Below are 13836 nucleotides of genomic sequence, written 5' to 3' on the forward strand. Positions count from 1 at the left end.
GGAAGATTAGCTTGGAGGAAGCGCCTTTGTTGTTGGTCTCCTTGGTTCTGCCTCTCACGACCAAAATAGGAGTTTGGTGGCGCTGGCCATGGGTAAAAAATAACGGGAGATGAGGGAACTTCAGAACCCACCCGTTACTCTGTCTTAGCATCTAATTTATAACACCCAGAAGATAATGTGAAGCCTTTTATCAACTTTATTACAAAAGTGTAACAAAAATAACCTCTTGCCAAAATAATCTGGATATATTCCGCAGCGGAAAACATTAAATTACAAGATTACATGGTGAATAAATTACATATTAAATAGGCTTAAGGCTTTCTATTTTCTATACCCCCTTAAATAAATCCCTTCTCCCGGTTAAAATGCGTTTATTCCACCGATAAGTCCGAAAAGTGATGAAATGTTATTTCTCCTTACAGTAAAAATATATTTTTAAATAGAGATGTAATGAGAAAAACGAAAATCATCAACTGAGGACTAGTCTCTTGATACATAACTAAATTCTCAGAGCTAACAATAAGGGATATGTATGGTTATCTGTAAGGAGAATAAGTGTTTTGCGTTTCGGACAAAAGGTTCATCCATAAAAGGTTCATCATGAATGAACCAATAGAAAAAGATGGATTTGAAGTAATTTTTGAATGCTACAGAGAAGACTGATACTAGTGGAAAAAGCTCCTCTAGAATAAATCGCATTTTTCTCGTTTTTCTCAGCAAAACTATTGGCTTCGTAGTGAACTTTTTTTCGTATAACTATCATGTACAATCTTCAAATTTTAAAAGAGCTATCTTATAAATGGCGGATCTCGTTTTCATTTAAAGGTAATTTTCTACAACGCACGAGAAAAACATGGTCACGAGTCAACACAAAGCCAATAGCTCGCTGAGAAGACTAACTACCTCATGGTTCGCGTTTCATTTAATTAAGCCGTTTTACTTTGCCCGATGTCAAAACGAATTTCTTACACGTTATCCAGGAATATCCTTTAGTTAAATTTTCTCGAGCATAACAAATACAATGATTCAACCTCTTTATCCCAATGGCGGGATTTGACAAACATTTTAAAATAATATCTTGCTCTCCCTTTCTCTCTCTTCACTTCAACAAACGTAATAATATTGCGCAATAAACTGCACTTTTACTGACTAGCAATTGTATAATAACATTGTCATTTCTTTCTGGCCCTTAAAGAACGTGAAAAATAATCAGTGTTTTTTTTTTGTAGCATAGGACTTCCTTCAAAGGGACTATGTCACGGATTTTACCAGATTTTTGAACGGAAAACATCATATTTTCTGTCGCAGGAAACTTAAAAATAATAGTCCATTTTTATAACAAATTGCTATATTCGAGCACTGAAACTGTTAGCGAGCATCTTTGGCTGCGGATGACTCGGATGGAAATGGATTGCAACTTGAAAAAGTTAGGCTAACGTTTTCAAGTTGTTTCAGCACGTCTTCAAAAAAATCGATCTTTAGAGCCGTAGCTTAATTGCTATCCGCATATTAAGGTTAGATAATGTTTTTTATGGGTTAAATCCTCGTGACGTAGCTCCTCTTATAACACTTCACGAAAGTCACCAACAAAAATCCGAAATTTATATAATATTACACCGAAAGACAACTTGATATCGTCAACAACATATCATTCTTTTGACCGAAAATTTTCACGTGTCTTTAAAGCCCAGAAAGCGTTCAATACAAATAAATTCATTTTCATAGCAAAATATCCATTAATTAAATACAAATGTAATTGAATATGACATATTTGCCGAGATTCAATTGTCATAATTGTATCAGTGCTCAATACAAAATCCGAGCGAGAACAAATTTCCTCGCTCTACCATTTACCTTACCTTGGGAATACAAAATTATTTTCGAACGAATTACGGTTTATTCCTTAGCTTGGTAAGAAAATATTTACTATTTATTAATCATGCGCAAAAAGCGAATTTTTACAATTATTGATCTTTCTTAGCTGTGTACAAAAATATGACCACAATTGGTTCTGCGTAGAAAGGCTTACTTTGCAAACAAAATGGCGACGATCTCTTTTGGACAAGTCTTCAACGAGACTGTTTTAAACAACTTAATATTTTGCAAATTCGGTTTAAAAAAATAAAGAAATCTGAAAGGCAACATTTCTAATTAATTAGTCTGCAATATAAAACAGGAAAAAGCAGTTCAAAATGTTTAGTATGCAATACACACTTCTATAATTATTGTAAGAAATCAATTATCTCGTTTCAAATTTTTGCGGGCTTTCCCAATCACTCTAGTCAGTATTAATAATTATATATTTGATTCGTCAACTACGTGACTACTAAACGGCATAAAATACCAAATTCATTTCTCTTTCGCCAACAGCGTGTTTTAGAAGCAGCTTTGACAAAAAATTCATTTTTTTAAAGTAATTGTTCTCTGGCATTTGAGAACCAGTTTCTCTTATTTATTAACGAACGCTTCAAATTACTCTCTCCCTCTCTTTCTTTTCTTGGAAGTTTGTCGGAAAATACTCTAACCAGTACTCCACAATAATAAATTATTAAATTTCACACGTAACAGTCAATAATTAATTTACACTGTCACAGCAAACTAAATACACTGAATGGAGCAACCACCCAAATGTAATTTTTTGTTTCCCATCCACGAGCGTTCACTCTGGTGGAACAGAAGATCTTTAAGAAAATGCGTTTACGTAAAACCAAAACCAAAGTAATCACTCTGGCCAATCACAAAAGACACAGACATTCCAGTGAACCAATCAAAACGCGAAGAAAATATAGGTAGCCAACGCAAAGCGCGGGAAAACGTGTGCGAGGAAATCTTGATGAGATAGTGGCGTGAGATTTTTAACCAATCACTAAGCGTAGCGATACAAAACCAAAGCAAATACGAATTACTTTCGACACTCAAGAGTGAAAACCGCTCTATTAAACGCCGCAGTTAAATCTCTTTGATCAAACTGTTTTGTTTTGTGAGATAGGTAAGCTCGGGGATATCAAACAAAACATTTCATTGGGATGGTATCTCCATTCACGAAGACATGTTACGACCTAACTACGAAGGCAGCAGAACATGTACAAGGGCAACAACGCCTTTAGCACAGACATTTACTACACGTACTGTCCGACGATCTTTTCTTCTTTTGTCCATTTCATTTTACGAAACGTACTTTGAAGTGCGCCAACAGTCGCCCCATCTTTTTGTCCCCATTCTTGAAGCATCACCTGGGTAGCATTGCTTCTGTCAACAGCAAAATTACTGATCTGTGTTGTGTTGAAATGAAGGTGGCCACCCAGGTGCTTCCATCGATCCCCTGGATTTAGGTACTGGGACAGTTCGTTTATAAGTGTATAGGGGACGTCTCTAAGCATCTTCTCTGAGCCTGAATATAAAAACAGACAAACACTGGTTTTATTTACGCAATAAAACAAGTGACAGTCAGAAGTTAGTAAAGCACAAAACTAACGATTAACTTTTTCTCCTCCGACTTCGTGCGACGAGCGTTGATAGTACTGAATTCTCGTTAGTCACGCAAACATACAACTTTGAGGTGGTCGCAAACGAGGACACAATGTTGCGGACATATTGTTGCAGACACAAATGTTTCCTTGTTTGCTCGCCCCCCCCCCCCCCCCCCCCCAAAAAAAAAAAAAAAAACATCGTGAGCAACAATGTGTCCGCCACAAAGTGTCTTCGTTAAGCGGCTACGAAAGGAAAGATACCAATTTCATCATAGTAGCACTTTAAGATTGCGCGCGACGGGCCCTATCAGGTTAAAAACAGCTAAATTTTCCAAGATTCCCACTGGGTTTCTTTGATTTTAAAAAGAACCAAGTTGGTTGCAAGTTATTGTCATACAATTCAAGTACTTTTTAATTTTCTTTATTGTAATATATAAACTGATATTTTTGTTAAGGACACTGACCAAGAAGACATGCAAAAAATTTAAATGTTTTTTTAATGAGATACAAACCTTGCCGCACGCCAATGAGAGGCAATGAGCTGTACGGATTCTCAACAGCTTCTATAATATCAGTGGAATTCGATCTCGTACTTGGCTCCTCAGAGTTATTTCCTGCAGACAGATTACAAAACAAGTGGTGAATGACAAGAACTACGTTTTACAGGGAAGCCACGATTGGCTTCGGCGGAATTGGTCATTAAAAAAAAAACAGAGAACAGCTCCAAATTTTCACAACGAAACCCCACGTGACGGCGTTTTTTATCGTCGACGCGTTGATTGGTCGGAAATAAAGACGAAAACTGAGATTCAGCCTTCTGCGAGGAATTCTATATTTGTTCAGCCCAATCGTTTGTTAAGCTTTTTATTGGTTAAAAAACATCGTGCAACATGCTTTTTAATCAGTCTTAGCAAACACACAATCGTGACTTGTTTAAAGCGGGTTTTCCTCGCGCGTAGCGCTTAGCACGGGTCACTTGGCGTCATTCTGACTTATTCATTGCGCTATTCATGACATTCTTGCCTGTAAAGAGATTGCATTTGTTTTGAAAACAACTCTACTACAAGAAATGTTTCGTTACCTGGTTTAGGCTTTTTTCTCGGGCGATTCCTCTTTTTGCACCGCCAACAAATAAGTGTAAGAACAGCAACGAGAAGTACCAGCAAACCAATCAACGAATACAGGACAATTTGAAGATCTGTATTGTCATCACTATCTGTAGTGTGATCCTCTATGACTGGTATAGGAGTCACGGAATGGTTGTTTACTGAAACTGAAAAAGACAGATGTTAAGGGAAGTACAGTCATAACAAGTGTACTCCAGGAAGACCCGCCCGGCTTAGGGGTTGGGGAAAATACGAGGCATCACTCATGAACAAAATTTACTCGTCAAAAAATTTGAGATGAGGAATTGCTTATGCTTAGAGCGGTTTTCACTTGAGTGTCGAAAGTTAATCGCGTTTGCTTTGGTTTTGCATTACTACGCTTAGCGATTGGCTTAAAAATCTCGCGCCACTTTCTCAGCCAATCAAAACTAAAACCAAAACCAATCGTGACTCGCTCGCGCACGTTTTCCCGCGCTTCGTGCCGGTTACATGTACTTGCCTCAGGTTTTGATTGGTTCACTGGTTTGTCTGTGTCCTTTGTGATTGGCCGGAGTAATTACTTTGGTTTTGGTTTTACGACACTCAATTGAAACCTGCTCTATGATGCTTGAAATCACTGGTGAATCGTGTTAGTGAAGTGGACCATCTTTCAAGGTTGTGTATGGGGGTTAAAAAAAGACTACCACCTTGTTGTGGTATATTGGGTCCTGTCTGAGAATAGTTTTCACTGCATCCATTAAAGGCCTCTGTTACTGTACACAAAGTCATTCTATTTTATATTGTTATTTCCTGTTTTATATACCAACAGACTGATACTCAGTTATTGGCTTACCAAACAATAGACAAACAACATAAAGAATGTCCTTCAACGATACAAACAATATCAGCTATATAATTTGCACTACTGGTGTCCTGAAACATGCTTTATAATATTGAGAACACAGGACGCAAAATAGTTAACTTTTTTATAGGCAATTCTATAACGCAAATCTATCTTCGTGACGATATCATAAGCGACGCCATTTTTGGTCATTCAGTTTCGCTAACACAAACTATTACAGGAAATTATGTCACGCGTGGTTACACTGTTTTTAAGGCACACTTACTTGATTCTGTTGTAGGCCGTTTTGGTGAAGACGGCCATTTTCTTCTCTTCGTTGTTGTTGTTCTGTTTCTTGTTGGTGGCGTTGTTAATACTGCTGAAGATGTTATCTTTTGTTTTGGGTATTTAGAATTGTTTATGTCTTTCTCTGGAACGCAGACAGTGTCTGTTCTTCTCGTACATTCTTGTTGAACGATGTGTCCTTTCGGACATCTCGTGCAAGGTTTGCATTCCTCCATATTTTTCTCGCTTGAGAATGTTTTACCCTAAAGAAGGCAGTTAACGTCAGTTAGCTTACACAACAATAAAATTCAGTTTCTAGATTTCACATTTTCTGCAATGTCGCAAGATAAACCAGGTTTCCCAGTTTCAGTGTTTTAACTGTCAAAAGATATTCGGATAGAACATGGCTCAAAAAATATTTATTAGGCACAATTTGATCTGGCTTCATCTTCTTTAAGATTCCCATAAAAAACGTGGTTGTACTTAGGGTTATACTTTTAAGTAATCGCGTTTGCTGGATATGTGAAAACCAGCACTGTTAGGGCGGTTATCGATTGAGTGTCGTAAAACCAATACCAAAGTAATTACTCTGGCAAATCACAAAAGACACAGACAATCCAGTGAACCAGTCAAAACTCGAAGCAAATACATGTAGAGAGAGCAGAGCGCGGGAAAAAGTGTGTTAGAAAGTCGCCTTGGTTTTAGTTTTACTTCTGATTGGTCGAAAAAATCGTATGATTTTTTCAAACCAATCACTAAGCGTAGCGATGCAGAACCAAAGTAAATGCGAATTACCTACGACACTCAAGCGAAAATCGCTCTTTGTGGGAGCTACAAATTCTTGATTGGGGCAGAGCTGTTCAAGTTGTTTTTAATGTGATTTTCTAATGAATTCGTTATTTTAAATATATCTGCACACGCGCTAGATCGGTTTATTGTATTTTCTTCACCTATCCGCTTTTCAATGTACTGGCACAGTAAGGAAAAGTAATAGTTCATCATTCACATATTAAATTTTCTTCTTACCTTCACACAATGTTTACACACGGTGTTGCTTGTGGCAGTACAATTTCTAACTACTCCTCTTCCACGTTTACATTGCGAACACTTTTCACAAAACACAATAGAGCCATCGAAGTAGTAGCCGGACTGGCAAGAACATTCAGTGTTCGATGAACTTGTACAAACTTTTGTTATCTCATTGTGTCTGCCGTTACATCTATCACATTGCGAACATTTCGTTGCATTAAATTTGTCTGTAAATGTCCCGTTTGGACACCGTTGGCATCCTGTATCTGTAATAAACGTCCCCGGTGCGCAGCCCATTCCCACAGCGTATATTGTCTGTGAAGAGAAAAAGAGATAAGTCAGTAAAATAAAATTACTCATTACGAAAGAATTACTAACAAATTTTGAGCGTAGCAAAATGGAGCGCAAAAAAAAGTAAAAAGTGCGTTTTCGATTTTTTTCGAGTTGCCATTTACGAACTTTACTTTGCATTATTGGCGGTCCTACTATTCTCGCAAAATCATTCACAAACTTTCTCTCAGTGAGCCAAAATATTTTGGCTGTTGAACGCCAGTTACGAAATAAAGGTCGTGAAGTAATCTTCCAGTTGTTAACTTGCTTTTGCTATTTTTGACTCGCTACTTTCCGAATACATTCAAGGCTGGAACTAACTGGCAAAAACGTCACAGTTTCAACCTTTAATTTCGCCTTTTAAAGTCGCGAGTTAGCAATACGCTTTTGTAGAAGGTGAATGAAATATTGGAACCCAATTTTATGGTGTTAAATGATAAGATATAGTCATACTGTACAGATTTTTTTTCGAGCGGACTTGATGGAGCAAGTACTTAGTAGGGTATTAAAAGGTGTAATCCGAATTCTTATATACGACAAGACTAAAGTACATAATTGTTTTTTCGCTATTTATAGGGTTGATGTAAATTGAAATACATGCCACATAAGGCAATTATCGTATTTGTACACGTGCAATATCGTGTTTGATGTCACGAAAGGCTAAAAGAATTGATAGGGATTTTTGAAATGCACATGTCATATTGAGCATAGACTATCGATTTCGCAGTCTCGGAAAAAAAAAGCAAAAACAATGCTTCAGAATAAACTTGGTTTGCATTTTGTACTTTGAACCAAGCTACAAAGTACACGTTTAATGCATGGTCAGGCAGTGGTTTATTTTATATATAGCACAGAAGAAAATAAGGTATCTAACGTGATCTGGTTTCCATAATCACAAACAAAACAACATGCAAATGTCGGCTGTTTTCAAGTGGTTTCCGCAGCACTTAAAAAACTGGCGTGTTTAAAACCCGTAGCAAGGCGGAAAATGTGGGCAAAATTCATTATTGAACTCTCGGACTGTTCTATAAATATAGCATTTGACTTGAAAACCAACAGCGTTTAGTTTCTTTCTGTATCTTAACCAGGAATCGAATTTTTTTTTTAACTTGACGTGTTTCGTCTTAAGTGCGTTGGCGAGACGCTGAGCTTGCAAAATAATGGAAAGTCACGAAAACATTTGGAACTACGTGCGTCGTTAAAACTATTTTATCTTGTTTTAACGCAAAACGACGGCAAATATAGCACACAAATTGCACTAACGTAAAAGGTTGAGCGACAGAAAGGCTAGCTAAAAGGAAAAAAAAAACATTAAGGGCAATATACTGATAACATAATCACCACTTTAAACGTCAATGATTTCCTTAAGGGGGGACACAAAACAACAACAGTAACTCAACCTTTACTAGAAAACTTATCCAAGGGAATTTGCCTGCTGAAGAGTTCATGTCCTTAACGGGCAATAAACACAAACTACTGTTAAAGATGAAAAGTTGCCATTAGTTCTTTTACGTCCGAGAATCTCCATTACCAAAGAGTACATGAATTGACACATCAAACATACTTTGTCTATCTTTATTTCGTTTCCACGTTACGTTAACACGGAATCTATATAATACAGTCCACGAACATGTTTTAACAGAGTGGAACTGAATAAAAGTGAAAATTAACGTTGGTGAATTCAATGTCGTTTGACCTCGGCGCATTCTGTTTTTTAACAGAGGTCGAACAACCAGTTTTTCGTGAAACCTTGTGTAAAAATCTGGCTTACGCAACATGACTTGACACACTGTCGCAGCACATTGTAACCCTGACATTTCTCGTTTTTTAAACGTTCTCCTGGTTCTCTCTTAATAGTAAAGGGCTACGTTTTAAAATCGTTCCAAGAAAGCCACGCAGAGAAAAGATTGAAATACTAAACGGCCAGGATTTTGTTGACTCAGCGCAAACATGTTTACTATAAACGATTTCGTTTAAGTACACGTTTTATAATAAACCGCGGAAATGATGAAAACTCTTACCTTATTTTCTGCCTCAACGCCGTCAAAAGGTGAAAATTAAGTCCTCAACCATAACGAAACAATAAAATATCGAAATCCAAGCTTTCCAAAGCGCATTTTGAGTGCCTTTATGCGACGATAAAAACTTCGACTTTCGACCAACGCATGCACAGGTAGATGCTGTCATCTATCTCTTCGCATGTGGCTATTGTTTTTTTGCTGTAGGCGTACTGCCAATCATTGTCTAAACTCCAGGAGCTTTGCTGGAAATTCTAGATTTCCGCGATAACATATTCACTAATGTTCAGCATGTTCAGGCAGATTCTTGTAACAGCCGCTGAGATGTTTTAGTAGAATGGTTTTATCTTTCGTTTATTAAATTAATGTTCAACGTTTTTATTAAGCTGGTTTAATGTTTAGCCATAGGGCATGGCGGAAATGCACGTGTAAAAATAGTACATAATAGCTTGCTTAAAATATTATTTTCTTTACAGTAGAGACGTAAACGAATGATACGACAACTTTTACATTTTATTTCTTGCCCGCAGAAAGATAAGAGATTTAATCGTAGAAAGAAAAACTTAGGGACGTGTAAAGAGTCAAAAGACACTCGAGATGAGAGGACAGGGGATTATGGTTGTCACGTGCACAAGGCACGTTCTTGCTCTGTTAAGGAAACGATTTTACATATAAACGAAAGTGTCTTTAAAACCTCAAAACAATGATCTGAAAATCCAGAAAAGGGCAAAGAAAAAATCTTAAGTGAAAAATTTATATTTTTGATTTCTTTAGAAGGGTGAAATTCACAGAAGAGTGACCACCTTGTAGACTAGCTTAGACTAGAGTAGATTTGATTAGACTAGAAAGTACTTATTTTTAGATGCAAATCGCAAAATTCACTTTCAAAAGAATTTCATGTCCTTGCCTTGGCTTTGCACTGAGTGACCCACGAGTGTTTTATTTTATTTTTAGAGAAGATACATTTTTTGGATACCTATAAGCAATTTAGAAAACTACAGTTTTAACAACGAGTTTCCGTGCGGAAAACAAACTCATTAGCATAGCTTGTTTATGAATTTAATATTTATTGCCATTAAACCTCTTGATATAAAACAGGGCTCTTAGTGTATACATTTTTAGACGCAAATCTCAAAATTCACTACCAAAAGGATTTTGGGTCCTTCGCCAGGGTTTTGCCATAAGTGATCCACGAGTGTTTTATTTTATTTTAAGTTAAGATACATTTTTTGGATACCTATAAACAATTGAGAAAACTATTTTAAGTTCTACAATTCTAACAACGAGTTTCCGTGCGGAAAACAAACTCATTAGCATAGCTTGTTTATGAATTTAATATTTATTATTGCCATAAAACCTCTTGATATAAAACAGAGCTCTTAATGATGTTTTATGCGGGAAAACTCAGAGATAACTTTCCAAAGTAGGTGGCTTGCCTGAGCAATTAGCTTTGAGTAAAAATCACTTCTTGATTGAAAGAAGTCAAACGGCTATTACACGCACCGGAACCGCCCGCCATTTTCTTTGACAGAAGCACGTCTAAGGTCACGCAATGGCGATTCCAGTCTATATTTTTTTAAAACGAGCTTCAACTTTTTAAATGTCAGTAAAAATATCTGATTGTCTATTTAATGAAGAAATTTCAGATACATAAAAATACAAATAGGGTTGCTGGACATTATAAACTGGGCGATATTGAAGCCACTAAGCATCTCTTAGCCCGGCAGAAATCACATTATATTCGCTGCAATTCTGGTTTCCAACTGGTTTAAATTTAACCATCCGTTCGCACTGCCTTCCTGTTTCCATTAATTAAGATTGCGCTTCGGATCAAATTATTTATTTTCCGTATTAGCGCGAGGCGAAGTGCAGAACGCGTACGAAGGAAATAGTCTATAGTTCTAAGCTTATCACACTTTACTGTACAAGAGTTGTACAAGCCGTTTTAAAAGTGTGAACAGAACGCGTGATATAAACTTATAGTTCCGATGGGAACTTGAATTCCAACTGTGCTTATAACAAATCAACAGTTTCCGGTTTTGAAATTATACACCTCAAACACGCAAATGTTGAGGCTTTGGTGATATTGTACCCCATGGCAGAAAGTTATCCAGAAAGTTCAAGTTTCAAAACAAAGACGAAAATCTGTCTCAGTGATTGGCTTGGTGGCTCACAAAATATGGGCGAGTATTGCATTTACGCTTCGAGCTTCGGTTTATGGAAATTCGTCAACGGAAAGAATAGTTTAATTAATAAAACTATTGACATTGGCATTTCCTAGTCTTAATCCTCAAAATAACACGGCGACGCGACGTAAATTGCCGTCTGATTTGTTTTCCTACTTGAGAAATATCTGATACAAGTGAGATACAGTGTCGTAAAAACCAAAGCGATAAATGTCTTTCTCCAAATAAAAACAGCCGCAGAGTAATACAACGTTGACATTATATGCAAATGAAGCATTCAAAGATGTTGTTAAAGCATTGAAAATAAATCATTTTAGGGCACCATTCCTCGCGTACGCTTAGGAGGAAAATTATTTGAACTATGCTTTATGTTGTTTTGTGGTGTTAAACAGCGGGTTGAACTTTTCGATCTCGGGGCCCTCTCCCGCCGCGTTGCCCACTGTCATAATAATTTCGCTTTCCTTTTGGCGACAGATTGTGGACACGCATTGTTTTGTATTATAACATATTTGCTAACATTTGACTTACGCCCGGCGCGGCGCAACCCACGAGACTTCACAGCAAGCAGTATTTTCGAAATAGAACGGTCCAAATAAACACGTTACGCTTTTTGCTTCGCATTGTGTGAGTTGCACTCAACTGGCACCTTAAAATGAAGCAATGAAAAGAATTCCTAACTTAATTGATGCCTCCATTTATTGTGTATTGTATTCCCAGGGCAAGTTTGAGCTTATGCAAAGTGGGAGGGTCAGTTTAGAAGGCGCCCGAGCATAAAAAGGCCGACATACACGAGCCGACAAAAGCGAACTATTTGCGATCACTTAAGGCGTATAATTTGACTCTAGTACGAGAAAAACACTCGAAAAGGATTAAAAAACTTCACCGAAGCCAAAAGTACCGACTTCGGATAACCCAGCCTAATACCCACTATTAGCCACGAGCAAATCGAAGCGATATGTCAAATTTGTCCGGAGGGCAAAGCTCACATTAGAAGCGTTGATAAATGCCGTTTAGTTTCTGCTTTCCAGTAACAGGTTTTGGATTGCTTTTCTTGAATAACCGTGTTTTGTATTACAAAACAGGTGAAATTTATTGTAATCACCCAGGTAGTTTCACACTAGTGTGCAATTACTTGTACATTGATCGAGTCGTGATGAAAGTAAATCATTGCGAGTCGCAAATCAAAACATGCCCTCCTACATGGGGTTCTCGATATAAACAATGCATTTACTCGCCACACAAAAAAGAATTGAGCATAACAAGCCAGAGATTAAGCATAAATATCGAATCAAACGCAGGTAGCCGAGAAGAGCGGAATCGAGTATTCGGTTTCTATGTCCACTATCCATGGTGGTCCATTACAAACATTCGATACTTCGATCGAACGCAAGCCATGTGCTTATTCGAACTTCGCACGAAAACAACTCTTAAACGGAAAGGGTGCAGTAAACTCGCCTGAAACGGCAATCACGAAAAAAAGTGGACAAAATGTGCTTTAATGAACCAAAAACTATTAGATAAAATCATTAGCGTTTGATATTGACATCAGTGTGAATTTCGTGTGAATTTCATCCGCGGCGAGGTGTTGTCACGAGCGAAAATAGCAAGCACAAGCAACTAGATTTCGTCATCCTACTTTCATTCACCTTCGGTATTTATTGTTTACCAGATAACACTAGTTAAATCCGCCTCCTCTTTTCAATAAACACGAATTCCGAACTCTCATGATTATAAAGAAGCAATTTTGAGAGGCGACCAAGTGGAAATATGGCTACGAAACAAGCAAACGGGTATTAAATAAACCGAGTTTCTCGATTTCGCTCTCGTCGCAACGCGGTCAATATGACGCTAGCGAAGTAGAATTGAACACAACAACTTCATAACAAGTAAAAGGACTCACCGTTATTAGCAAAGAGCTCCCAAAAACCGTGGCCAACAGCGCCAGAACACGCTTGACCATCTTGTAACCTGCGGCATGGAATTTGCTTAGCTTGGCAACTTGATTGATCGACCCCACGTGAATAGGGGTTTTTACCGTGTAAATATGACGTCATTATTTATTTTTGCGCTTCGATTCCCACCAGTTATTGTTGCATCCCCGTGGTTGTATCACTCGTAATTCTGTGGAAAAGTGATTTTATCCACGAGATTACCTTGCTATCGAAGCCCTCGGATGAAAAAATAAACCTTGATGTATGGTTTGAACGTAATCTGAAATTATTGAATGAAGTAAGCGAACTGAAACACCGAATGACTGAGAGCTTCGGAACAGCTGTGAAAGACAGCGGCTTGTTTTAGGTAACTGATACCATGCGAATTTGGGTAAGCGAAACAAACCTTTATAATTTTAGTTGCCAAAAAGACGGAAGATTTCAGGATAAAATAAATTTTCTTCTTATTTTTTATTTTCTCGCTGTTTCTTGGGTCAGTTTGGAGCGATTTCGACAAAATAGTACGTTTGAAATGCATGCTAAAATATTTTGATCAAATCGCTGTCAGACTGGTGAGCTTGAGCTGTCTGCTGTGACAAGGAGCAGACATCCTCGGGCATGAGTAAAAGTCGAAACGACGGGAAAATCGAGGAAAAGGAGA

At 37.5% G+C, this 13836-nt stretch overlaps 1 protein-coding gene across 2 annotated transcripts; it reads right to left on the minus strand.

Moving 5' to 3' along the window:
- Positions 1–173: 173 nt before the first annotated feature.
- LOC144636375 (tumor necrosis factor receptor superfamily member 16-like) lies at positions 174–13250 on the minus strand. 2 transcript variants are annotated; one of them, XM_078495570.1, is made up of 6 exons: positions 13145–13250; positions 6708–7025; positions 5683–5944; positions 4552–4743; positions 3983–4084; positions 174–3391 (listed from the first exon to the last, which is right to left on the minus strand). In XM_078495570.1, the coding sequence occupies exons 1-6, from the start codon at positions 13202–13204 to the stop codon at positions 3120–3122; spliced, it is 1206 nt and encodes a 401-aa protein (XP_078351696.1). In that variant the 5' UTR covers positions 13205–13250; the 3' UTR covers positions 174–3119. The 2 variants fall into 2 exon arrangements, with proteins under 2 accessions (XP_078351696.1, XP_078351697.1); XM_078495571.1 differs by lacking the exon at positions 13145–13250 and adding an exon at positions 9062–9289.
- Positions 13251–13836: the final 586 nt, after the last annotated feature.

The sequence above is a fragment of the Oculina patagonica genome, chromosome 13 (genome assembly GCF_052425735.1).
Source record: "Oculina patagonica isolate OP01 chromosome 13, crgOcupat, whole genome shotgun sequence".
Classification (NCBI taxonomy): Eukaryota; Metazoa; Cnidaria; class Anthozoa; order Scleractinia; family Oculinidae; genus Oculina; species Oculina patagonica.